Source organism: Eulemur rufifrons, chromosome 1, assembly GCF_041146395.1.
Source record: "Eulemur rufifrons isolate Redbay chromosome 1, OSU_ERuf_1, whole genome shotgun sequence".
NCBI classification, from domain to species: Eukaryota; Metazoa; Chordata; class Mammalia; order Primates; family Lemuridae; genus Eulemur; species Eulemur rufifrons.
The window spans coordinates 57,296,143-57,323,345 of NC_090983.1; the positions used below are offsets into that span (position 1 = coordinate 57,296,143).

Sequence of the window (27,203 nt, forward strand, 5' to 3'; positions counted from 1 at the left end):
ATGAAATTTGGGACACTGTCTCCTAACCCTTTCCTGTCCACTTTGCTCTTGTTCTCATATCCCCAGCCACCTCTGGCTCACACCTGGCCTCACCCCATGAGCAGTTCTGGCGGTGGGCAGCGGGGAGGTAAGCAGCCCCTGCCTCGGATGATCACTGGCTTAGGATGGAACTCTATCCTGTCCCCTGCCTAGATCTCTGGTCTACCACCCTCTCTTCCCACTCTGCGGACTTCTGACCTTTGCTCCTGATCCTTAATTCTACCGTCCCCTAACCCGGGACAGCCTGACTGGAGTCCTGGTCGCCTGTCACTGTTTCTTGGAATTGATCGTGTTCCTCATCTCACAGGCCTGCTGTGTCCTGTTGCAGCCCAAGTCCAGACCAAAAGGACAGCCAAGTCGAAACTACTGTCGTGCTACCAGAAAATATGTGACTTCAGGCGAGCTACTCAACCCAGCCTGGAGTCAGTCTCTTTTTCTGTGACACCAGTTGTTGTCCTGGATCATCTCCAGGGTCTCTTAGAATTTGAAAACTATGAGCCACGAGCTTCTCCCCTGCTTCTCTTCACCCTCCACCTTCTATCTAACTCAGTTTCAGGCAAATAACCATGAGTGCAAAGTGCTGTGACTTGCAGGTAGGACTCTGACACCCATTTAAAAAGAAAAGCTTATAAAGATAATAGCATTTCATCTTTATTTGCACCGCATGGTGTAGTTGGTTTACAGAGTGTGTGAGGCAGTGTGCTTGGGGCTGCGCTTCATGCCTGCATCTCCGTGCTCCCAGCGTTTGAAGGTAGCTCCTCCACATAAGCGGCAGGAAAATGGCCTTTTTTCCCATTTAAAGATCCAAACCACCATCCTTCTTCTTTTTTCTCGTGTATAATCACAATGTCACCTGTGAAAATACACATTTAGTTAGACAAATGGCTCTCTGCGATTTGAACACATCCCCTCAGCCTGATTGAGAAAGAGTTTTAAGGAGATATTGCTTTCAAGGAGTTACTTGGAAGCATTATAATACTTTCTGCACTTGATTCGGAGGAAGAAAAATTTATCAAACACCTCTGTGTGAAGCAGGCCTAATCCAGAGTATCATAAAAAGAGTAAGATAATGAGAAACTGAGTTACGCCATAAAATGGTTTACTTACAAAGAGAATCACATTGGATCATAGGTCTTTCTTGTGCTGCCTGGCTCCCTTTGGATATAGCTGATGGACTGTTGCCAAACTCTTTCTCGGTGTCTGTACTTTGAGTGTTTCACATGTTGGTGGACATGACAGTGTGATGTGTTGACAGCTGTACATCTCACCTAACAGTCTTTTCTTAAGATCAAGAGAACCCCCCTCCAACCCTCCATTACACCTGGCCTCACGGCCCAAAATCCTAACTCACAGCTTTGCACAGAAATATCCAACAATTGCGCCACCCAACAATTTAGATAACTTGAATACATCAGTTTGAAGACAATACTTTTTTAAAGCAATGATTCAAATAAATAGAATTCCTAGGAAACATGGCTCTTGTCCAATTCTCTTGTTTTCTTTTTAAAAAAATTCTTATACTAGAAATTAAATTTTTTATAATTAGCTGGCCTATGTGCAGAGCTAAGCAAAAGCTTTTACCCTAATGGATATTACTGCAGGGGTTCAGAAGGAAAATGGAGTTAATCACTCTAAGCCTCCCTTCCAGCGTTGCATTTGCTTCCTATGCTCTAGTACCAAGAAATGGCCCATACCAAGCTCTCTTATGCCAATGAGATTATCAAGCAAGTGGCTGAGAGAGAGGAATAAGATTCTTTTTTGAGAGAGTGTAATGTAAGGCCAAAGTATTCCTTCTTCTTGGGCCAAGGAAGAATATGAACAAGCAGAGGAAAAGGGGTCCCCTAACCAGAGCAGCCCCCACAATGGAGCATAACTTCTCCCCCTCAGTCTCCAACACCACTCATCCTGGAAAACTTGTTACATCAAGAGGTTATATTTCTTTTTAAAATTTGCTCGCTGCGTGTATGGCTTTTTCTACTTTCTCCAACGACAGTGTCCCAAGTCCTTTGGCTAAGCCCTTCGAGAGACAGAAAGAGTCCTGTCTTCCTGGCTGCTTCCTGTACCTCAAAGGGGAAACCTTTGCTTCCTTCGGGATCCAAGAGCTACTTTTTCTTTACCATCATTCTGAGGTAATTTTTCAGTCTTTTTTTTCATTCTTTCTCCCAGCCATTTTCTTTCTAAGGCAAAGGAGACTAGTAACCCCCTTTCTATCTTTTCTTGTCATAAATCACCATTTATTCTTGTAGAAGATGATTCTCAGTCTAAGTTCTCCCTCTAATGGCTTTTCTTAGGTCAGTAGATTGTCTGACATAATCTATTAACAGGAATTCAAGCAAATGATTTAAAGTGGTATTGTCAGCTTCCCTAAGCCGCCGGTGTTGTACTTCATTTAAAGAAACTACTTAGAATAGAAAGTGTAAGTAGGCTCTGCAACCAACAGGGAGCTGAGAACAAACAACGATTTATTGTGAACTACATAACACAAATGCAGGACTCATGGGTTCTAGTTGGTATCTGGGAAATAGGTTTTTTATTCACATAGGAGGAAAAGTAATTGCCTGGAGAAATGTGACTGGCACACTAAAAAGAAATATCCAGTAAACAACAGCCAGTATGTGGTGTTCCTGTTGTTTGCCTACATAATCTATCTTGATTTTCTGCTTGCTCTGGGAGCTGTGTGCTGGTCACGGGTAATAAGCATCTCCTATGACATAACTCTTTCTCACTAACCCTTCCATTTCCAGATCTCTGCCTTAGGGCTGATGTCCAAATGTGTTGCCAACTGGACACCTAAGGACAGTTGGGGCTGGAGGCTTTTTCTGGTTTAATAATATTGAGGTTTATATAACCTACTGTCTAGTACCTTTCCAAGTTATAATTAGATCTGGGGCACAAAGAAGGGGGTCTCACTCTTTAGATGGGCCATAAAAAGCAGTCCTGAGGACTAAGTGGGACAAACATTAAATTGTTGACCCGGGTTCTAGAACTTGCTCTTACACTAAGTGAAGAGAGGAAGTCACTTCACATTCCTTCATGTCTAGCTTCTGAAAAATAAAAAGGTGGGCTACATCTCGAATGACTATCCCTTAGTGACATTTTCCACCCCAGTGTAGCACTGTGATCAGGAGCGTGACTGAGTTTCTGAGTTCAAATCCGGTGCTGCCACTGTCTGTGACTTTAGCCCAAGTACTTAACCTCTCTGTGCCTCAGTCTCCTCAGCTATGTAATGGGAACAAATAACACTACCTACTGAAGAGGGTGCTTATGAATATTCAGTTGTACAATCTGCCTGCAACGATGTCTGGCACATAGTAAATACAGAATCAGTGTTAGCTATTATGATTATATGAGCTTTAGTTTTTGATGAGCTTCACCTTTATCTTCTAAGAAGGGGGATTAGAGACCTGAACTGATTTGACGTGATAGTATTAATAGCTCTGAAGGCTGCCATGGTAAGTTAGGGTTTTATTCACCTTAACGATACCAACATGGGAAGGCAATTAAAACACTGAGAATGACTCTTACCTTTTTCCAAGTTCAACTCATCATCTTGCCTGGCTTGAAAAGAATATAAGGCTTTGCAAAGACTGTTGCTGGGCTGGGCTGCACCAGAGGCTGAAAGTTGGATTAAGTTGTAATTACTACACTATGTAAGCAGGTGAGATGAATATCACTGGCAGCTCTTTGGTTATTAACAGTGTGGTGCAGAGTTTAAATACGTTGAAATTTTCTCAAAAGCAAAGTTTATAATTTTACATAATTTTCATTTCTTGATTCAATAACCATTTATGATATACTTTCTATGTGTATGGGCCATGTATATTATATAACCAAAAAGTATATTATAATATAGGAAATAATAAGTCTGGAAAAAAATGTTATTGTAGTAATAATAGTAATAAAGAGGACAATTAATATCGTTTCCCATATGAGTTTAGTCAACATTGGTTAGATAATACGTGTGGTAGTTGCATGCATGTTTTGGAAAATATATACCAGTTTTCCCATTCAGGTATAGATAAGGGATACTTAGAGCATGTGCTAGTATTTTATGGAACCCTTTCTCAAACAATGCAATGGTGACTCTAATATATTGTGTGGACCAAAGTGTCCTGGTTTCACTGAAACTCTTTTTTGCCAATTTCTAATCAATAAACTAGAGTCAAGATTACAGTAGTTATAGTTGAACAATCTGGGATAGTGACGTGTGTGAGTGTGTGTGTGTGTGTGTGTGTGTGCCTGTGTTGAAAGGTGAAGGGCAGTGGGGTGTGGATGGATGAACAGCTGAAGTCAGATGGCTAAATAAAGGCCATGAGTTCCAAGTCCAAGTTTTTCCCTGGAGAACCACCTGTATCACCATGTTCCTTGCAGAGAGGACAGCCTTGCTGTGTGAGTTTGGAGGAGGCCGTGGAGACAGAGCTGCAAAGCTCCTCACAGTGGTATAGAGGTGATTGCATGGATGGCAAATTACAGGCTATTTGAATAAAGTGGATGCCAGTTATCTAAAATCCAAGGTAACCGCTCATATTACACAATACTCTTCCCAACGCTCTACTCTTCTTCACTCCTTCCTACCTTTGTTATTACATTGGTACATGAAGCTAAAGCTTCTAACAAATTAATCAGTCCCAATGGAAATATAAATTTCTTTGAACAGATACAAGTCAATGTGGCTCTGAAAATAAAATTTATATGTAGCAATGTGCCTTACCCAGAGGACCCAGCCCCAAACTATTCTGGGCGTGGGATTACCTGGAGATGAAGAACTCGGATTTCTCTGGCCATCAGAAGATGTCCTGCTCACCACATTCTCTAATCTCTTCATCAAAGAAGGCCGAGATATTTTTACATAACTATGAGTATGCTCCTGTTCAAATAGTTTTAAAAAGTCATTTTTAACAACACTATTATCATAAGTGTTCGTGAAAATTAACTCTTCTGTAGCTGTCTTCCTCAGGAATTTGGTTTTTTTCATTGGAGAGTGTATAAATAAATTATTCAATACATTTCTAAGCCCTACTAGGTTTTAGCTTTAAGCTGAAGTCTTAATATTTTCAGAATTAGACAATTACTGTATTTTATAGTCCGTGTTTTCAATTCTGAACTGAATGTGTAGGCCAAATAATGACATTCATAGCATTACTTCTACAAATTCAACTTTAATTAATTGGCTTAATGCAAATGAAATGATCGTGACTGTCTAAATTATTGAGATTGTTTTAGAGCAACAAAATCATCCCTTCATCACAAGACAGCTGCAGCTCCCTGCTGACTGGTCACAGAAAAACAGCCACAAGCAATAGCAACGACGCACCTTCACCCACTCATCAATCCCTGATGGGAGCCACACTGGGAAAATGCGGTGTGGGACTCTTTACAGTTGTATTCATGCATTAGCTACGTTACCCACGATGTTCAGCAGATGAGACTAATGCATGTCACAAAATCTTACAATTTAGGTCTGTGTGAACACTAAAATTTCAACTTAAGGGAAATTTTACTATATAAGCATGTTCAAAGGATAAAGTTAAGGTATGAAGAGGGAGAAGAAATCCAAAGTGTTTTTAACTCCTCATAGTAATTTAGCCTATAAAGAATGTATTCAGTTGTGTCTAGCTCTTCTTGAGCTCAAAAGGAATAAAAACAAATTTATCTTAAAATTCTGCAATTAGCACTTGAGACGACATATAGCACATATAATTCACAACATCTTTTTGGTCCTGTGGCTACTTTAAGCCCCTCCACCCAGGAGGCCCCATCGAGAAATTACAACCAATCTCTTCAAATTTTACCTTTTCTTTCCACTTGAAGATGGAGGTACTACAGGGATGGCTGGGTTTAGGTCTTTGCTCAAGGTCAGCTAATACTGATGACAGTTTATAGGAGTTCGCTTCCAAAAGATCTAGTTTCAAATTGTTCTGTGGATACATCATTGGGCCACATGAATAAAGTTCTAGAAAATGAGGCACAGCTGGATAGGTAAGGAACATCAGGATAATATTCACAGTGACAGAGGGGTCGGAAAAGTACACATTCAGCTCACGTACAGATATGCATAGAAAATGCTGAAGAAAAAAATTGGGGGAGGGGCCCTTTAAGCAGTCTAGAGGGAAGTTTTAGTTGTTGAGCGTGTCTTATTCAGTATATTGTAAGTGGGGTGAATGGGAAACCCTGGCAGACAGATCACTTTACTTAATTTTCTGCCAAAGGACAAGAAAAGAAATAACAAGTGCTGATTGCAGAAGGTAGACTTTTGGTGGTCTTGGGGGAAGAGCAGTTGGGTCAGAGGTGCTCAATATTGTGAACAGAACAGAATTAACATCAACAGAATAAAAAGAATGTGAGAGTTTTGGGGTTTTTTGTTTTGTTTTGTTTTGTTTGGGGTTTTTTGAGGTGGTGGGGTCTTAGGTTACCCAGGAAATTTGTAGTAACTCTCCTGGAAACTGGAAACAACATTCTAGGGTATTTGAGTCTAAAAATAATGAGTGAAGCTAAAGATAAATTCCTAGTCTTTTCTTGTTCCTGATTTGACTTTAAATTAGAAACTTTATAATTACTTCTTTGTCAGGCTGTGTTCAGTCAGAGTATACCGAATAGCAGAATCTAGACATTGGAAGTGTCCTGCTCATCCAATGTCCTCCTCACCATTATCCCTCTTTTCTCCATGCCTCCAGCCCAGGATTCCTAACCCCAGCTTCCCTGCCAGAGAGTCACAGCTGTGGTTGGAACAGCTCCAATTGATGGGGAAAGTCTCTAATCCTTGGACCGATCCACTGCATTGTGGAGCAGCCTTACCTAACACGAAATCAAAAGCTCCCCTGCCCCTTCAACCATTAGACCCAGTCTTCATGTGATAGTCAGAGAGCAAGTCTAGTTCATCTCGTATGTGGCACTCTTCCCAGCATCTGAAGACAATAGCTTCCTGAATTCTTCTTAGATTAACTCAAGTCCACTTCTGATCACTCTAATCACAGCAGAAACCCATATCTTGCACACCCAGATAACACATATCTGTTCATTTTTATCCCTACATAAAATGCATGGGTTTTTTGCTAACTGCCCTTTTAATATGGGTTCCCCCAGAGTAACCAACATGTCCTTCTGTCCCTAAGAGTGTCTGTGTTGCTGCTGAAGTCCAGGTGCTCCGCAAAAAGGCCAAGAGGCCTACCTACCCCCTGCCTCCTCTGACCACCTCACTGCCCCACCCCTACCCCCAGGGAACCTCGCCTGCAGACTTGCTCCTTGTTTCCTCTGAAGCTTTTGCCTCGCACCCCAGGCTGCCCTCTCTCTTCTGTGTGCCTCATCTTTCCTTTCTCCTGCTACTCTCCCAGGACCCTGATGTCAGCTGAGGGATGAATGGAAAATAGCATCTTAATAAAAGTTACTAATTTTTGAGCTCCTCCTCTGAATACTGTGCTAGCATTTCCTAAATAATATTTCATCCTCACAAAAGCCCTAGAGGTAGATAGTGATACCCCCATTTTACAGGTGAGCAAACTGAAGTCATCCCAGGTCCCTATAAACAGAGCTAAATCCAAATACGGGCCTTTCTGAACGCAGACCCCGTATTTTCACTCACGTTTCTTAACTGGGTTAAAGTGCACGTGGTTTCTAGCCCCGTAAAGAATGACTCTACTATGGAGAATACTATTTTAGACATAGTTCTTTTCCTAGGAGGACACTAAAGAAACATTTCTAGGCAGTCAGACTTTTCCAGATCCCTCGAACTTCTCATAAAGAAGCTGACCCTGTAAGCTCTCCCACTAGATTGTTCTGTCACGAGAAAGGAAAGGCAAACAGAAGCCAGATGGGCCAGAAAACAAGTGTTCTAAAAATAACCCTTTCATCACTAAATCTAGGAAACTGTGTTCTGCAAATATTTACCTCGTCCATTAATACTGCTGTCTCTTTATGGGTCTTGGCGTCGGAGAAGGAGGAGTTGCTGGAGTATGTATTGAGCATTCGTTGCAGGCCTGAAAATGAAATCACGCTCTCAGTTACCTTTCATCCCATCCTAGTGGGACACGGCAGGAGTCGGGTCACCCTCAAAGGGAGCCCGAACCTAGAAGTGACACCAGTAGAACTTCCTAAATGGCTGCTGGGGTTTCTGTAAGTAGTGGTTACTAAATTTTACTGAATGAATAACTATAAATGAACTGACTGTTCATTTATCTTTATCTTCCGTTAATGAAATTTGAGAAATGCTGGTGCTTAAAGTGTCCTGATTATTATTTTTCAAGATGAGATTTTGAATTTCTTTTGGTTGAACCATTCCAGCAATTCCTAACGTTTACACAATGTTAGCCTCTTCCTCATAATGGTATTTATATCACTAAACCTTTTCTGTCTTGAATTTCCTACCCAATATTACACTGCAGTGGGTCATTGTGATCCACATAAAACAAACTACCGTCTACATATCAGAATCACAAGTTTGGAGTCTTTTTTTATCATCTGCATTGCTTTAGAGCTGCTTCACATTCTAAAATGCCTAAATTCTAAGTATAGGATTTAATCTGAATGACTGTTTACATTGTTTCAAAAGTTAGTAAAAACAAACAAACAGAAAACCCCAAATGTCCTGTGTACAAGTTTACCATGTTTAACACCAAACAAATTGTCTCTCCAGCCATTTTCAGAAACCCAGTAAAATGCAACATTTCTGAAAATAGTAGTACAGTATTTATATAGGTCTCACAAATAGACCAAAATGTCATCTTCTATTTTTTTTGCTCTCTCTTCTCATTTTTCTTAATTCACACAACTTAGGTCTGCTATATGGTTCTTTAAATGAAATGATCCCTGCCCAAGTTGGCAAAAGCAGATTAATCCTAACCCTGAATGAAACCTCTGAGTATAATAATTACACACCTTCCTTGTCTCTGGAGGCCTTTTCAATATCTTTTTGCAGTCTCAACAATTTTGGTTGTATGAAAGACTTCCGTCTGTCTTTATCCATTGCGTTGTTAGGGTCTTCCTCCTTTAGGGAAAAAAAGAAGGATGTTTCACAACTTACAGGGGAAAAAGTAAGAGTTGCTACTCCCAGTTACACCGAGACTTTCACTGACTGCATTTAATTTTAACTTTACAAAAGAAAAAAGGTAGAAAAATAAAAGCAGAATAATCTGATTTTACACCTATCGTACTACCTGTTCTAGGCCTGACTAGTAAGGAAGCATCCCTGTAAGTACGTGGCTTTCTTTAATAGAGCAAATACAACTTTCTTTAATAGAACAAATTATTCTTCGAGGATGAGCCTTACCATAGTTATTTCAGTTTCTTAGTTAATCCATTTGTTGTATCCTTATTGCTCCTTATTAACTTTTATTCAAGTTACAATCCTTTAATGGTTCAAATGTTAAATAATGTATGTGTTTTGGGCTACAACTGCCTCAGGAGTGGAGGGAAATTTCATCGAGTTCTGTGTTGGCTCAGTCTTGGCAACATGTGAGCTGCTCTGCCCAGGGTGGGTTTATGATTTAGTTGGGCCTTGGAGCATAATGTTAAGGAAACTAGCAACACAAGGCCATGCACATTCACGAAAGGTACAGTCACCAAGCGCAGGGGCAAGTGGGAAGCTTCAGGGAGGCAAGAAGATGTGACTGCTCAGTCACGTGGAAGGAGGGCAAAGGGCACCCGCGGCAGGAGAAATGGCACAAGGGGAGGGCAGAGCGAGGACTGCGTGAGATGTACCGGGAACAATGAATAGACCGGTTGCTTTAGTAAAAACAGCAAAAGAAAAAGTTGTCTTGGTAGTTTAGGCTAGATTTTAGGGCTGAAATAGGAATTTTATCATGTAGCTCATGAAGAGCTATGAATAACATCTGAGATTTCACATGCATGTATTTCAAGGGTTGAATGAAAAAAAATTAGGATGGTGGGGTTGGGGTGGGAGGTGGCTAAACATGCGTGTGGCAGAGGGACAGCAACCTGTGGAGAAAGAGTGGAAACTGATGACTCAAAGTGGGAGAGGAGGGAGGCACTTTTCTCTGATAAGGAAGGAGAAAAATTAGGATCCTGAATATGGGTGGAGAGATTAGCTTTACACAGATCTTCACGAAGAGGGAGAAGCATTAGGATTTAGAGCAAATATAAAAATATAATAGATAAAAAATATTTTATTTACATATTGTGCATTATAAAGCTCTCTTTATTCTTTATTACATGCAATTCTTACAACAACTCAACGAAGTTGGTTTTATTTTCTCCATTTTACCTGTGACACAGAGAAATGGAAGAAGGCCCAAGCTGAAACAGCTTGTGTTTCCTCCTGAAACCCAACTACTTTGACCCTAAATTCTCCACCACTCCTTCACGGGTTTGCCCACAGCTGAGGCCCAAGCTGATGTCACATCGTCAGGGGAGCTCTGATTAAGCTGCAAAGGTGCCTAACTCCAAACCTAAGTCCTTCCTTGTTGGAGGAATGCAAATCATAACACAGCGCCCACACCAGTCCAAGACTTTGCTTGGTTTGTCTGAGGACACTTATTGTTTAAACATGTATTTCCAGGGACAGATTGCTCGTGGATCAATTTGAGGAGTGGGTGTATTACCATCTCCTCCAAGGAGTTGTTAGGAAGGTCAATACTGGAGGAGCATATAAAACTACACATACAACCTTTTGAACATGGCATTTATAGTAACCTTACAAATATTTTCACACTGGTCACTAACCCGCCAATTTTTGCATTCAGATTGTTCTCCTCTCTTACCCTGGTCCATGAAAATATCATAGCACTGGATAAAGGCCAGTCTATACTTACTGCCAATGACTATAAAGTCAGACATTGGGGTGCTCTGCTTTAAAGAGGTCAAGAAAACCCCATTCACTCATTTTAACACACACTCCTTTCTCTTAGACAACAGATACGTGGTTGTGAATTCTAGCACCTGAAGTTTCATAGAAACTCAAAATTCCCACGAGCATGTCAATTAAAGATAAATCACTGTGGCTGCCTCCTTACATTTCAGCAGAACTGTAGTCAAATTTTGCAAGGAGAATGACCCTTATTTTAATTGACAGGTAATTCAATATGGGCATTTTTATCATCCTTTGTAAGAAGCTAATGGATTTATTTTATTGCACATTTTTCCATCTCAGGTCTCACCTACTCTATTTGGAAGAAAAAAAAGAAAAGAAAAGTGCTTTCCCCATGTAATCAAATCTTCCTTTCCACTCTCATCTCTACCTTTGTTCCTGCTTTGAACAGACATTGCTATTGCTAATATACTTTGCCTTTGCCAGTGTGGGGAAAAAAAGACTCAAAGAAATAGCTACCCATTTGCTGCTGTTTGGAGGGTGGGGAATGGGGAGAGCTGGTCAGGACTTACTGCTGTGCCTGATCTAACTGCCTCTTTCTTCTCCCCTGTCTCTTGTTCCCTGAGCAGGGGTCCAGGGAACTAGGCTTAGGCTGTACTTTCAATCCTCTAGGAGGGCATGACCAGAGGATTGAGACCCCCAATCTGGAGCTTGAAAGTCTGAATAAAATATAGCAGAGGGCCCAGGGAAAAGCTATCAGGAATTCTTTCTGCAGGTTTTGGTAATTAATGACTAGCTCCTAGAACACTGCAATTAAGACTATCAAGAGGGGAGCAGAGGCCAAAATCTTTGAGGACATGACCTGAGAGGACAAAGAATTTTCCCCAACACAGCCAAGAGGCGAGATGCCTGAGCTCTGACCAGGCACACTGATCAGTTTTCATTCCATAGTAGAATCGCCCACATGCCCTCAAAATCAGCCTCAGGAAATTCGGTCCAAGTGTTTCAAGGTAAGGGACCATGAAAAGTACTGACAAAGAGTCCCACCTGCTGGGACTAGGGCCTTTGGACAATCTCCGTCCCCCTACCTTGAGTATGGGCTGCACTTATTGACTTGCTTCTAACAAATAGAATATGATAAAATGTCACTTCTGAGATTAGTTTACAAAAGACTATTATTCCTTCTTGGGCCCTCTGGCTCTGTCTCTCTGGGATCACTCATCCTGAGGGAAGCAGCCTGCCATGCTGTTAGACATGGAGAAACCCATGTGGCAAGACAATGACATCCCCAACCAACAGCCAGTGAGGACGGGAGGCTCCCAACAGCCCCGTGAATTTGCTTGCAAATGGCCCTTCTGCTGGAAGAGCTTCGAGATATCTGCAGCCCTGGCTGACACCTCGACTGCAGCCTTGGGAAGGACTCAGAGGCATCCAGCTAAGCCACGCACGGATTGCTGACCCACATAAACTATGAGCTAATAAATGTTTGTTTTAAGCCATTAAGTTTGGGGGTAATTTGTTACACAGCAATTAGTACAGAAAACCACTATAGGCACCATGTGTTACACAGTGATTATACATAGATCACGAAAGATGATCTATATATAGTCATGTAGTAATCACTACTTTTACAGAAGGCTGAATATGAAGATTCTGTCTACAACCATGCTTGACTTTCTTCCCTTCCAGAGAATACCAAAGACACGTTTCCATTGCCCAGTTTGTAAACCGCATGCTCTGTCTTTTTATTTATGTGGACTATGAAAAATAAACATTTTCATTTACAAAACAAGATGTTTCCTTTACAGTTTCTTTCAATTTTTTCCAAATGAGTCCCTCAGGACATGACTAAGGTTTCCCATTCATGCAACTTCTATTCCATACTTACAAAGTAATCGGTCAATAGGAACTCAGATTTGTTTTCTGTAGATAAAGTTGCAGTCTCTTCCATCAGAGCCTGGATATCTTTCTCCACATCAATCTTGCTGATGGCACAGTGAATCTGTGTGTGGCACTGCAGTGCCAAGGAAAGCAGAATGAGGCTGCTGAGGAAAGGTTTCCTGCCAGTTCTTACCATGCATACCAGAAGTGGAGAGATCTTCATTACTCACTGTGGTCAGGGTTTGGCCAAAAAGAGAAATATGTTGGCTGTACTGGTTTAAGTTATTACATAAGAGCTGAATTCTTTCCTTCTCCAGCTCCAGGATGCTCTGAAAGGGATGGAAAACGAGGTAAGTCGAGACGGTTGTTATGCACAACCTAGGTCACCCGTCAACACGGCGCACCTGGAGACACACCCAGCAGACTGTCCTGATTTTGCCTCTTGACTGAATCCCCTCCAAGCCACCGCGGAGGGAGGTTTCTAGGAGAGGACTGTGACTTGGTGTTTATCCTACTGTCCTCCTTTAAGATTGATTTAACTCACACACCTTCCCCGGGCTCTTTTGTCCCAAAAGGCATCTAGCAGGTGCTGTGGGTTCCTTGAAGTTCACCAAGACGGGGGAGAAAAGGAAGCACTTGAGAAGCATCTGTGAGTTCTAGAGAAGGAGAGGGAAGCCCGGTAATACCCAGATGCAGATCTTGGAAATAAGACAGTAAATATTTTTAGAATTTATAGTGCATACAAGGCATTCTGCCAGTCTCTGTCGGGGAGAGGGTGATGAGATACAAATTCTCTGTTCGAAGAGACTATGTGACAAGAGAAGAATCTCAAAATCTGATCAATTCGTTATCCTGATCTAAAATTAGGCCTGGGAGTGAGAGTCCACGATCTGAAGGTGGGAACGTAGGCTCTTTATGTTGTGTGGGATGACAAAAGTTCTACTGTTAGGCTCATGACCTTTAGCTAGGCGGGGCAAATAAGAAAATGAGGGCAATCACATTTTCCTTATTAGCTATTAAGAGCTTAGAAAAAGTTATCAGACTCTTCCCACTCGGGTTGCTGACTGGTGGTTTTTAGGGCGGGCAGGGAAGTTCGGCAGCTAGGTGTTGCAGAAGGTGGGGTAGGCAGGGGGTCCCTAAGCCTTGTGGGGGCAGCACAAGGCTGCTGGGTATGTGCCCAGAGGACTTTGGGCTGTGACAGAGGTGGCAGGTGTCCAAGGCAAAATCCTCCCCATTCTGTATTTGCAAGGACAAGTCCTGGGCATTCATTCTTTTATTTGGAGAAGGCCAGGCTGGTTACTCTCCTACCCACCATCCCACCAACTGCATCCCACGAGGTAAAGAGCACTCGGCAGGAGTCCTTCAGGAAGAGGGCTTTGGGCAGATTGGTGGGTAACGCTACCACAGGGAGGAAGAAAGCTGGGTATGTCCCAAGGCCCTTGGTAGGGTGAGGGAGGGGGGTGGCGAGTCACAAAGACCAGTGGGTTGTCCCAGCCTGCCTCCCCCGACTTGTCTGCAGGGGCCCACTGGCCTGTTCCAGTGTGGTATTCCTTGACATCCTCGTGTTGTTATTTCATCAATGGTATATAGTGATTAAAATCTGTCTCAATTTATTTATATTTTTAAATTATGGTAAAATTTACATAACATAAAATGTGCCATTTTAAGTATACATTTCAGTGTCATTAAGTACATTCACCTTATTGTGGAGCCATCGCCATAATCCATCTCCAGAACTTTTTTTTATCTTGCAAAACTGAAACTCTGTACCCGTGAAACAATAACTGCCCATTCCCTTCTCCCCACCAGCCCCTGGCAACTACCATTCTACCTTCTGTCTCTACATAGTTAACTCCTCTAGGTACCTCATATAAGAAGACTCATGCAATATATGTCTTTTTCTGTCTGGCTGTTTCTCTTAGCATCGTGTCTTCAAGGTTTATCCATGTTGTAGCATGTGCTAGAATTTCCTTTCTTTTTAGGCTAAATAATATTCCATCGTATGTATATGCCCCATTTCCTTTATTGGAGTACAGTCATTTCAACATTGCTTTTAAACGAAAGTAGTATAAACCTCAGGCAGTAGCTATGAACATCTATGTCCATCACATGGAAATTTAGATTTTGTGACAAGTGTCCTGACATTTGGATCGGCAGCCTGGAGCTGTGCCCCCATGGCCTCCTTCTTAGTTGCATCAGAAGCTGCACAATTTTTGTAAGTCAATGGGACTAAATGCCTTTGTTTCTGCTGGCTGTCTCCTGAGTCTTTCAACAAAATCACAGGCACCAGCTAGTTGAATGTGGCCATACGCTCTTCTGTCTCCCAGAGACAGGATTAAAGACAAGAATAGCCTATCAGACGTGTTCCTTCTTCAAAGGGCAGAATGGATACACTTCATGACAAATACGTAAAACAAATTCTGTTCAGTTGTTTGGACCTCATATGGAAATCTTCAAAAAGAAAAAGTCCTTACCCTATAGAAAAAGATACAGAAATCAGCTCTTCTGGTTTAGCCTATGAGCAAAGGACAGAGGAGAAATAAAAGCCAGGTTGTAGAACACATTGTGTCCTTGGCGGCAGCTGTTTCTTTACTTTAACAAGTGCTGAACCACTAGCACCAATGAGACTAGAATAACCAGTGTCCCTTGGAGATGGTAATGTTTAACAGATTTTAATTACATTGCAGGGAAATCATTAAAATGATCTATGCTTGCTCAAGAAAAGAGGGAGAAATAAATTCCACTGTGCAAAGGGGAAATTCATCTCTCATATAATGAATCGTTGCTCCCTATTATCTTGTTCTTTCTGCAGGAAATAGGCAGTAGAGAAGGAAGGTACTCTGGAGGACTCGCAGTGTCCTCTTGTGCTTTCACAGCAGCACATACGAAGAAAGTGTGGTCAGAAAGTTGGCAAGAAACAGCAACTTCAGAACCCGTCTGGGGCCAGGCATCATGATGATTCTCACTCTCCCTTCATTCTCTTCAGTTCCCGTGTCCCGGCCTTCCTGTTTATACTCCAGGAGAAGCAACTCCTGTCATAAAACTGGTAAAAGAAATATGCTCTTTCTACAGCAGGGACTCTGAAACTTTAGAATGCCTGGAGATCTCCTGAACCCCTTCTTATTAATATAATCATTCAGAGGTTCTGATACATCGGGTCTAGGGAGGTGCTCAGGAATCTGAATTTTGACAAGCACCCCAGGTGCTTTGAGATATCATCCTAGGGCCACAGAGGGCCACAAGAAAACATATTTTTAAATTATTTATAATTCTTACATCTAAAGATGACCACTGTTAACATTTCGATGTATTTCAGTCTGAGTGTATGTATGATTTTATCTTCTGGTTGCTATCAAATTATTCAAATTTGCTATCCTGGTTTTTTCACTTAACCTTAAACATGAACAGTTCCCATGCCATAAGTCTCCAAAAACACCATTTTAATCTTTTCAAAGCAGTCCATTGTGGAGGTGTGTGTTGGTTCACTTAGTCATCCCTTTAATGTTGGACATTTGGGTTGTTTCCTCCCCTATAAAGTGTTTTGAACAGAAATCTGTGTCTTGTTTTTCAGCTACTTCCTCAAGATAGACTTATGAAAAGGAAATTACCTTTTTCAACAGGGGTCCTAGGACAGATTAAACCCTGATGTCCTAAGGCATCCATTGCATGTAATGAGTCACTGCTTGTCTCCCTCTAGAGTGGTTCTAGCCAAGTACCATCCTTGGGAAAACTGAGAAAACAGTCACTCAGATTGTTTTTTCTGTGCTCTGTGGTTTAGATTAGGAACACTGCTTGAGAGAGGGAACGTTTTTAAAGCTCTTGACACATATTGCAAATGGCTTTCTAAAATAATTCCTTGAGTAAGTATCATCAGCACCAAGCATTTGATTCTCTGTAATTCTTGGTAGTGTGGCTATGATGTAAAACATATATATAGTATAGCTTATTTCTGTCATCTGAATTGTTTCTTCTTAGAAGGCAGGATGTGGCTAGAACATAGTATGATTATGAAGTAGTAAGACTGATTTTGACACGTGGTTTGTGGAATTGGTTTCATTACTTAATGAGACTTTATACTATTTCTCACAGTATCTAGTACACTGCCTGGAACATAGTCCAATGAGCATTCTCTGAAAGAATTACAAATCCAACCTGTAGAGTAAGAAGGAGTAAGAGGACACTTCATGGGACCCCAAAATAAATTTTTATATTCAATTTTTACAAAAGAATGTGAGAGAATGAGGGGGGTGGGAATGAAACTGAGAGACCCTAATTGTCCCCTTTCCAACTCTCGCACTTTTAATAAAATTCCCCTTTGAGTCAGTTCAGCCTGCTTTTGCTATATGTCTTCATGAATCTAACATTTTACTCTTGCGTTTGAACATACACAAGGTATAGAATGCACAGAATGACCTGTGAGTCAGTGACCTGCTGGTGTAGACGTAAGGGCATCATTATTGGGGGTGAGGGTGAAGCAAAGGTGGCTTGACAGAGGCTGTCTTGACCTGGGTCTCTGCGCTTGGGCTGGCACTCCAGAGGCAGAAGGGAATTCAGAGGAAGGCGGGGTAAGAGGAGCTGTGCCAACTACAAGGAGAAGGAATGGAACACTGGTGGTCTCCAGCGTAGTGGCTGTAAAAGTCCTGGATACAAGAGGGGTGAGAGGAAATACTCTTCCCCAAGGAAACCATGACTTTGAGTAGATATTCCATGTGACTTGGATTCTAATAATTCGAAAACAAAACACAAACAACCTAGGTCTTAAATATTTTAAAGCTGAAGTTGAAAGGAGGTCTTTGAAATGTAAATGAATGCATATCTTGTTGCCATCAGGAAGACTTTGTAAGCAAAGAAGATAATTTTCAGGATGTTTCACTATAAAAACTGGGCCTGCTGAAAGGGGCGGGAGGGGGTGGAGGAGGCAGGTGTTGGAAGGATTTTCACAGGAGAAAAGGAAACTGAGATGAGGGCAGGAGAGACCGAGTAAGAGCGTCTGGTAATGAAGGTAGCACTGCGATACCTACCACATATTGCAGGCCAGCTGGTTGCCAACTATACCAGGTAGGACCCATCATCTCCCATCGCTGTCACAGAGGCGAGGAGGATGGGGACAATAAGATGAAATATTTTCTCATAGCCCTCGAAGGGTGCCTTAAAGACGGAGTGAGAGCAGAAATGTCTTTCCCGTCTCCTAACAGGGAAGCCAGCCTCGGTAGGAAGGAAAGAGCTTCAGGGAAGTCCTAGCTGGTGAGGCAAGATCAGAGCCCAGGTGGGAGAGCCAGACTTCAAATGAACAAAGCTGAAATCTACATCCCTGGCCTTTTCTCTTCCCCTTCATCTAAAACCTATCCAGCATGAGGAAGGGGAGTGCCGGGAGCCGATGTTTGAAGGTGTAAATTAAAGAAGAGTCTCTTCTCATTTCTTCCTCTCTTTGACCCAAGTTTTGATCTCTCCTTTTATTTCCCCTTTCTTCTGTAACTCTGCATCTACCCTACCTTGAAAGTGGTTGAACTGCAAGAGATTTACATACAGCCCTTCAGTGTCTGTTGACTACAGAGTCTTCCCTCTCCTAGTTCTTCATGGGTAGGAGCACCGTCAGGGCCCCAGGCTGACTCCTGAAACCATCTAAGGCAAGTTACTTCGTCTCTCCAGCCTCAGTTCCCACAACTATAAATCAGGAATAAAATGATTACTTTCCCCATAATGTGATGAATACAAGACATAATGCACAACAATGTACTCAGCACAGTGCCTAAAGAGGAGAGCACTTATTACATGGTAGCCATTCGATCACTTCTTTTTCCAATTGTACCTGCTTTAAACATTTTTTTTTTTAAACTTAGGTGGAGAAAGATAAAACAAAAATATTCATGTTCTTACCATCCAGAATTGATAATTAATTTGGTCATATTTATGTTGACTTAAAAAATAGAGAGTAAACTTCCTATGTAGTTGAGGTAACTTCTGAGCCTGGGGTTGTTGAATCCTTTCACCAGGGGCCCTGCACAAGCCGTGTGGCCGTATGTGGCAGCTCTGTTGTGTTTCCACCATGAGTTCCATTTCCTCCACTCAACATAGGGCCAGTCTAAATGTATATGTTTGCAAATACAGTATGGTTTGGGTGTGAGTTAAAAAACTTTTTAATTTACGTAGCTGTATAAATGGTATATTTCTTTTCTTCAGTATCATATTTTTGAGGTTAATTCATGTTTAAATATAGATTTAATTAACTTCTTATTTCTGGATATTAGTTCACTTTCCAAATTAGAGCACATTTTAAGAGAAATTCTGCTCCTGATGGGTATGAATATTACGTACAATTTTTTCCCACCATGCAATTATAAAAAATTCTGCAATAAACATTCTTATGCATCACTCTTGGAATACAGGTATAATTTTTTCTTTAAAATATATGCCTAAAGGGAACTGCTGTGTTGTAGGTACATGTACATTTCAGTTTTTATTAGATGCCATTAAATTATTTCTACTACAGGGGTACATCCTTGCCAATACTTGGTATTGTCATTTTCTAATTTTTGCCAAATGATTGAGCACCTTTTCATATGTTTATTGATGATTTTGATTTCCCCTTTTGTGATTTGCTTGTTCACATCTTTTGCCTAGTTTTATCAGATGATTTGCCACAATTCCTTTTTTATGTGTCTATTTTTGCTGCTAAGGTGTGCGTATCTCAAGTGTCTCGGTGGTGCTCTGTTCATTGCTATGGATCTGCAGTGCCCAACACAAGGCCTGCCACCCGTAAAGTCATCACTGTATGAATCAGCTCTCATGCCTAAAACTCACTTGAGTACAATAATATATAAGCCTTAATTTACACTTTACTTTGATAGCACTTTTTGAAGTTAGCTCAGTGCTGTTGTGTCCATTGGGAATTAGGAGCAGAAACTCTGGCCAATGACACTCAATAAATTTTCCCTGGTAATTGTATCCATGGAGAAATTGAAACAAGGGGAGGAAATGTGAGTTGTCTAGAGTCACAATATGAATGACAGTCATAGCTAAAGAGAGCGGGTCTTGTAACTGCAGATCTGACCTCCATTTTCAAGGTCACACAAAGCTCAGTAGAAGAAGACAAAATGTGAAGGCATAACTTACCTGATAGCAGTTTTCTAGCGTGTTTTCCCATTTCAGTCTGGTAGAATAGCCCGCCATGTTTTTTTGGTAGTAATTTTCATCTTCCTTTTCCAACTTCTCAGTTGATTTTTTCAGTTTATTCAGGAGCTAAAGTAAAACATCAATGTCACATATTCATTAGCACATTTATGAAAGCCCTTTGTATTCCACAGAAGGAATTATACGTGGCCCAATGACAGGTTTCTTACCTCTTACCTAGAGTCACAAAACGGTGACTATAGTTGACAAACTCAAAGATCTTGTTCAGAAAAAAGAAATGGCAGAGCCACAGGAAACCTAAGGGCCTTTCAGTACGATCCCCAGAATTTTACACACGAGGAGACGGAGGCCCTTGAAGATGAAGTGGTTTGTCTCCATCCATCCAATCAAGGAGAACATGAAACAGCAGCGCCCTGGAGGATTGACAGTGCAGGCCGAGGAGCTCAAGGCCGCAATCAACCAATGCATCCTACAGTCTTACCTGGTACATCCTTTAGGCTCCTTGATTTCTTAATAGGACAGGTAGAGACTTGCGGAATCATATAATTTTTAGAACTAAATTTTTTAGAATGGGCCTGGCTACTGTCCTGTCTGACAATCTTACTTTACTTTCACCATATAAACCAAGCAGTGGAGCTTTAGAATCAGACTTCCAGGATGAGAGTCCTGGTTCCAGCTGCAGACAAGTTAGCCTTCATGAGCCACGGTTTTCTCATCTCCATGATGGAGATAATGATAGCTCCTAGTTCACTGGTTTGCTATGAGGATCTAAGTAGGCGATGCATGTAAGGCACGTGGCACACTGCCCAACACCTGGTGTGGCACTCAAAGATTAGCAAGTATAATTATTACTAGCGAAAGGCCTGAGATACATGGCCAAGGTTCCCTGCAAGTTATGGGCAGCTTGACAGATGGTCTCCTCTCACCCTGCTCCCTCATGATCTGCTCCTGCATGAAGAGCCCCCTCTTGCCAATCACCAAAATTTGCCATTCTGATTGTTAAATCTTCTGGAAAATCAAAGTACAGTAACACAAAACTTCCTGGGCCACGGTAGCTTAAATTGACTCTGAAAATGCCCAGACAAGTAATTTCATGTCTCTGAGGAATGAGGAAATTGGATTATGTGAATGATTCTCAAACTTCAGCGTGTCTAGAAAGGACCCAAAGTGCTTGTAAAATTGCAAATTCCAGGGTTCTACAAGTAGCAATATTGATTCAGTAGCTTTGTAGTGGGATTGGGAAATCTGAATTTTGACTACATTTTCAAATGATTCAGATGCAAATAGTCTTCAAACCACTATTTAAGGAACATTAAGAACTCCCCTGACTCAAGCAGGTTAGGAGTTTCAAGGGCAGAGACGAAGGCTTTTAAGATTGACCTTCTTTATGTTTAAGGGCATTTTGACTAATGTTACAATAATGAAGAACATTCATTTAAAGTTCTGAGTGTTAACACCACTCACGTTATTATTCCAGTTGATATGCTTGCTAGCTATTCCCTGTCCCTTAGCTCTGATGTGTGACCTACACAGGGCATTCTGGTTTTGTATATCAAGTGTAATGAACCACATCCATCTGTAGAAACATGAGCTTGTGAATTTTAACCAGATAATAATACAGTGAAAGGACTCAAAGGGTGTCATTCTTATACTTTGCTAAATCATTGTCCTTAGATTCTTACCAAGAATGCTGAGGCCCCCAGGAATAAGAACTGAGTCACTGTTGAGATCACCATTCATATTTACCAGCCTACACTACAGAACTGTTGACTAGAATTTTCAGCTCAGCAAATTTACAGCAAATAGTCCCAAATAGATATAAAAGAAGAATGTAGACTCCTATATTCTTTTTTTTTCAAGATCTCCCTTTAAGAAAGACAGAATCATATATTTTTATTTAAGGAACTTAGAAACCTTTAATAAAATTTGTCACAGCTTGAATTGTTTTTCTTTCCCTGTTTCTTTCTCTGGGAACAAACATCTCCTTTATTCACCAGACACTGAGTGCCTTCGATGTGTCATGTGCAAGGCTTTGGGGATAGAAAAGGGAACAAGATAGGCTCCCTCTCTGGTCAGGGACCCACACAGGCCATTATCATCCTGTGTGCTAGATCCCAGGATGATAGAAATACTTAGGTATCACTGGGGTACCAAGAGAAGCACCTAAACCAGCCTTGGAATTAAAATGACATTAAGCTATAACTTGACACCTAGTAGGTACTCAAAAAATGATCCCCATGTGAATAAACCTAAAGTGAAAGTAGGAATTGGTAAGGCAAAATACTATGGTGTGACACAGAAAAAGTTTTTTTAGATGAGGTTGGATCATACAATCTGACAGGGAGAGTAGTGAGAGATGCTGTTAAAGAGATCATCAAGGGTCAAGTCAGAAAGGGTCTTAAGAGCCATGCAAAGGAGTTTGTACCATATTCTGAGGTCACTGGGAAGTCTTTGCAGGCTTTTAAAAGGAGAATGATATGCTCAGATTCGAGCTTCAGAAAAGTTAGCTTGACTTGTACATGGGGAATAGATAAGAACAGGCAACACCAAAAGCAAAAAGACCATTTTGTTAGTTGCAATAAACCAGGCAAAAGGAGATGGTGGCCTGAGAGCCGTATCGGTAATGGAAATAGACATACGTGAACAAATTCAAGAAGTATCTGGTTTAAGAATTAGAATTGGGAGGATATGGTGGATGGTGATATTCAAAGATACAGAGAACCCAGAAATAAAGATTATCTTCGGTAGAGAGAAGTGATGGGTTTGGTTTTGGATATTGAGTTTAAGGTGCCAGGAAGCAGTTTAGAGACTGGTTTGGGCTGGAAATATAAATTTGGATATTGTCAGCATAGATACGATAGTTGAAGCCTTGACAATATATATTCAGTACCTGAAATTGCGAGTACTATGTTGGACATTGGAGATACAATAGCAAACAAAACAGAGCCAGGCCCAGGAGAGAAACATTCAGAAACTGCAATATAGGAAGGTTAGGCAAAAAAAGGGAATCCATAAAAAAATCTAAGATAAAATTTACAGAAAAGTAGTAGGAAAACCAAAAGCATGGGGTGTCACTAAAGTTAAGAGAATGTTTTTAGAAAGGGGAAATAAACAATGCTTAATACTTTCAAGAAGTTAAATAAGGGAAGAATTGAAAAGGACCTCTTGGCTTTAGCAACATTGTTTTTGATGGCAAGAATGCTCTTAGTTGAATGGGGAAAACTTGATTAGGGTGGTTTGAAGAGTGAACAGGAAATGAGAAAGTGGAGACAGAGCACAGACAACTTTTTCTTATTGTAAATCTTATTATAACGGAGGTAAAGAGCTGAAAAAAAGGCAACAAAACGTTTTATGGGTTGTCTTTTTAAACCCCCCCTACTGTTTTTGGGAATTAAACCTGCATTTCTTCCCCAGGCCAGTAATCAAAGGTGCAGAAAAATGTTCTTTGCTATTTGTTTTCTAGTATCTTAAACCACAGGAGATGGTTCAACAGAATTCTCCAAGGGTCACTAGATCATCATCACTGGAGACAAGGTCCACAGAAACCATCGAGTATAGTTAAACAATAGTCTGATGCCAGGACATGTGACACCTGTCACATAGACCAGAGCCCAACCACTGAAAATCCCCCTTTAAAAAGCCCTATTTTTCTGCTTAAAGGCAGGATGGTGGTCTTTCGAGACTCTAGTCCACTGCCCTCCTCATTTGCCAGCAAATTAATAAACTTCTCTTTCCTTTTCCTCAAACCACTTGTCCTCATTCTTCATTCTTACTGATTCAGCCTTGGGGACAAGTACCAGACTTTTGGTAACATTATTGCAAAAAGAAAGAGACATGATCATATCTGGAGAGAACAGGAGACATCATAGAAAAGTGTCTCCCTGAGTCTCCCTACTCTCCCAAGATTGGGGGTGCAATGGAATGAATGTTTGTGTCCCCCCAAAATTTATATATTGAAATCCTAACTCCAGTATGAGGTATTAGGATGTGGGGACTTCGGGAGGTGATTAGGTCATGGGGGTGGAGCTCTCATGAGTAGGATTAGTGCCCTTATAAAAGAGACCCCAGAGAGCTGCCTTGCCGAGGGCACTCTTGCCACCATGTGCAGATAGAACGAGAAGTTATATCAGTCTGCAGCCCGAAAGAGGGGCCTCACCCTGATCTCAGACTTCCAGCCTCCAGAACTGTGAGAATAAATGTCTGTTGTTGAAGCCACCTGATTATAACAGCCAGAACTGACTAAGACGGGGGGAGCTGAGAAGGCTGATGGGAAGGAACCATTAGAGAAGGGCTGTCCTAGATACAGGAGAGAGCAGGGTAATGAAGAGAGGGCCTCTGGGAGGCAGGATGGGATGGTCTCAGAGCACAGGATGAAGAATTGGCCTCTTAGCTGCAGATATGTAGGTGCCATTACTTTTGTGCTGACTTCTGTTCACTCTGAGGTAGGAAGCAAAATAGCCTACCCAGAGTGGGTGGATGGAGTTGTGAAGAGAACAGAGGTTTACATCAGTTTCTGGAGAGGACCAGGACTGCTGAGCAGGAAACCAGGAGCAGCACAGGGCAGTGGCTCAGGTCAGAGATCATGAGCACTTCTATGTGAGATGAGAAAATGAATGCTGCCCTAGGTGTTCAGCCTTAGGACCCCCTGCACTCTCCCCCACCCCCCAAAAGCTTCCAGATTAAGCAATGAAGATGGCAGAGGTCTGTGATGGAATGACAGCCGAGGCTATGGTTACAGGACAGCTGGAGGAGGCCAGCAGCACCTCCCAGGGAAGCTGCTGCGAGGGCAGGAAAAGGAAATTCACCACTTAGCTGCCATGCTTTTTCCTTTGTTAGTGATTGACATCAAGAAAGAAAGGCTTCTAATGAGGGCTCCGGATGCCTCCAGCAGGACCTGGTGCTTCGTGTTTTAACATACTGGGGGTATGTTAAAACTGGAAGCTGCCTCATTATTCAGTGCTGGTTATGATCATTTCCAACTGTGAAGACTGACATGTGAAGAAATAAGAGCCTTGTAAAATCTTGCTAATGATGAATTTAAGTTATTCAACTGATAGTTTCTTCAGATGAAATGAGAGCTACTTGCAATGACAATTTTCCTCTCCTTTTAAGAACGTTTGGCATTTGCAGTGGTACAGACTGCATTTCCTTGGGGACACTCTAAGATAGTGACTATTTCAAAGTTTTCTAATCTGGGGCACATACCACAAGACATGTGCAAGATAATCTATTGGGGTGTGAACAGAAAATACTTGATTTTTTCTTTCTTTTTTTTTTTTTTTTCTTTCTTTCTCTGTCTCTCTTTCTCTCTCTCTTTCTTTCATTTTTTTTTTTCTGAGACAGAGTCTTGCTCTATTGCCTGGGCTAGACTGAAGTGGTGTCATCATATATTACTGCAACCGCAGACTCTTGGGCTCAAGCGATCCTCCTGCCTCAGCCTCTCAAGTAGCTGGCATTACAGGTGCACACCACCATGCCCAGCTAAATTTTCTATTTTTTTTGTAGAGATGAGATCTCACTGTGTTCCCAGGCTGGTCTCAAACTCCTGGCCTCAAGCGATTTTCCCACCTCAGCCTCCCAAAGTGCTAGGATTACAGGTGTGAGCCACTGCACCTGGCCAGAAAATACTTGATTTTATTCTTCTACCCCAATATTATTTCTGTTCATTTTTGCTAAAAGCACAGTTATCAAGCTTACTCTGGTTTAATATATGAATCACCCTGCTGCTCACAGACGGACAGTAGTGGATTCTGAAGTGGACTTCAGGGAAGGTGGGGATTCTGCAACCTGAGGAGCCGTCCTGGGCCTCACCAGTGTCTTCACCTCCAGCTTCCGGGGCTATGTGCCCATTGTCATGTGCCTGGGTCGTGTGGTTTACAGACTTATTATCTGGCTCCACTTAGGTTAATATACACAAAATGTACAAATATCTTAAAAATACTGCTGCCAAGAACCTATAGATTGATGTTACTACGAAATAGATAAACACAAGGAAGCCACAGAAGGGTCAGAGCTGATGCTCACTCCTGCTTCTGCTTACGAGCATGTTATCACCCACACGAAAAGGCAAAAACCAAAATGATCTAGTGAGATCTGACGAGAAGTTGATGAAAAAATTTAAAATCATCAAGAGGACCATTAAAAAATGTATTTATATTTACTATGGTTAAGGCTTGCTCCAAGTGTACATTTTGCCTGGAAACAATAATGATTATACAAAGACATCACAGTTAGCTAATCATTTAACATATTATTTCAGCTTTATCTCATTCTGTGAACGTCTCTACTTTTTTATGCTATATAGTGTCTGCAACATAGTAGTACAATATATAAAGTACTATATATAACATACAATATATATGAAGTATATATATTTTTTAATTTATTTGGGGTGTGAGGTGAGAATTTTATTTTTTTATTAAGAAGATTCCCTTTTAAAAAATTTGGACACCATTTGTTTCATTTGTCATAGGTCAATAATATTTTAAAAATAGGCCAGGCGCGGTGGCTCACACCTGTAATCCTAGCACTCTGGGAGGCCGAGGTGGGTGGATTGTTTGAGCTCAGGAGTTCGAGACCAGCCTGAGCAAGAACGAGACCCCATCTCTACTAAAAATAGAAAGAAATTAGCTGCACAACTAAAAATATATACAAAAAATTAGCCGGGCATGGTGGCGCATGCCTGTAGTCCCAGCTACCTGGGAGGCTGAGGCAGAAGCAAGGTTGCTGTGAGCTAGGCTGACACCATGGCACTCTAGCCCGGACAACAGAGCCAGACTCTGTCTCAGAAAAAAAAAAAAAAAAAAAAAAATATATATATATATATATATATATATATGTTGGCTAGATGTGGTGGCATGCCCCCGTAGTCCTGCTACTCCGGAGGCTGGTGTGGAAGGATCCTTTGGACCCAGGAGTTTGAGACCAGCCTAGGCAATATACCAAGACCCTGCCTCTGAAAAAAAAAATTCAAAATAAAAAAGTTCAAAATATACATATGTATGGACCAGGAATGATTTAGAATTCCTTCTTATTCTCTGCCAAGGTCTCTGCTGAGACCCCACACAGAGGGAGGAACCAGCCAGCTCTCTGTGTCCACAGCTAAGGGCAGCCAGCCGCCCGCCTCTAAGCCGCACGCACGCACGCAGCCAGCCGTGACAGCTTACCTTCCGCTTCTCCTTCTCAGTCAGGGATTGCTTGGAGCTTTCTACAAGCTGGAAAAGTGCTTCGTGCTTCTTGGTACTCACCATTAATTTTTTCTTAGCCTAGAGTCAAAAACATACAAAGAAGACAAAAAAAGCAGAAACACGTCAAGAGAAAAAAGCCTTTGGAACAGGGCATGCTCATGTGCTAGCTTTAATAATTGTGTATTTTTAGTTCTTCATTCTAACCT

At 41.5% G+C, this 27,203-nt stretch overlaps 1 protein-coding gene across 3 annotated transcripts in view; it reads right to left on the reverse strand.

The window, feature by feature from the left end:
- Positions 1-258: 258 nt before the first annotated feature.
- Positions 259-27,203, reverse strand: part of NOSTRIN (nitric oxide synthase trafficking) — a 57,326-nt gene continuing 30,381 nt past the window's right edge. For all 3 annotated transcript variants that reach the window (XM_069471720.1, XM_069471711.1, XM_069471728.1), the window contains 10 exons: positions 26,977-27,075; positions 19,793-19,918; positions 12,910-13,008; positions 12,687-12,812; positions 8,911-9,019; positions 7,924-8,012; positions 5,832-5,957; positions 4,792-4,906; positions 3,565-3,654; positions 259-892 (listed from right to left, as the gene is read on the reverse strand). In XM_069471720.1, the coding sequence (XP_069327821.1) occupies positions 756-892; positions 3,565-3,654; positions 4,792-4,906; positions 5,832-5,957; positions 7,924-8,012; positions 8,911-9,019; positions 12,687-12,812; positions 12,910-13,008; positions 19,793-19,918; positions 26,977-27,075 (1,116 nt within the window). In that variant the 3' untranslated portion in view covers positions 259-755. The remainder of the gene's footprint in view (positions 893-3,564; positions 3,655-4,791; positions 4,907-5,831; positions 5,958-7,923; positions 8,013-8,910; positions 9,020-12,686; positions 12,813-12,909; positions 13,009-19,792; positions 19,919-26,976; positions 27,076-27,203) is intronic.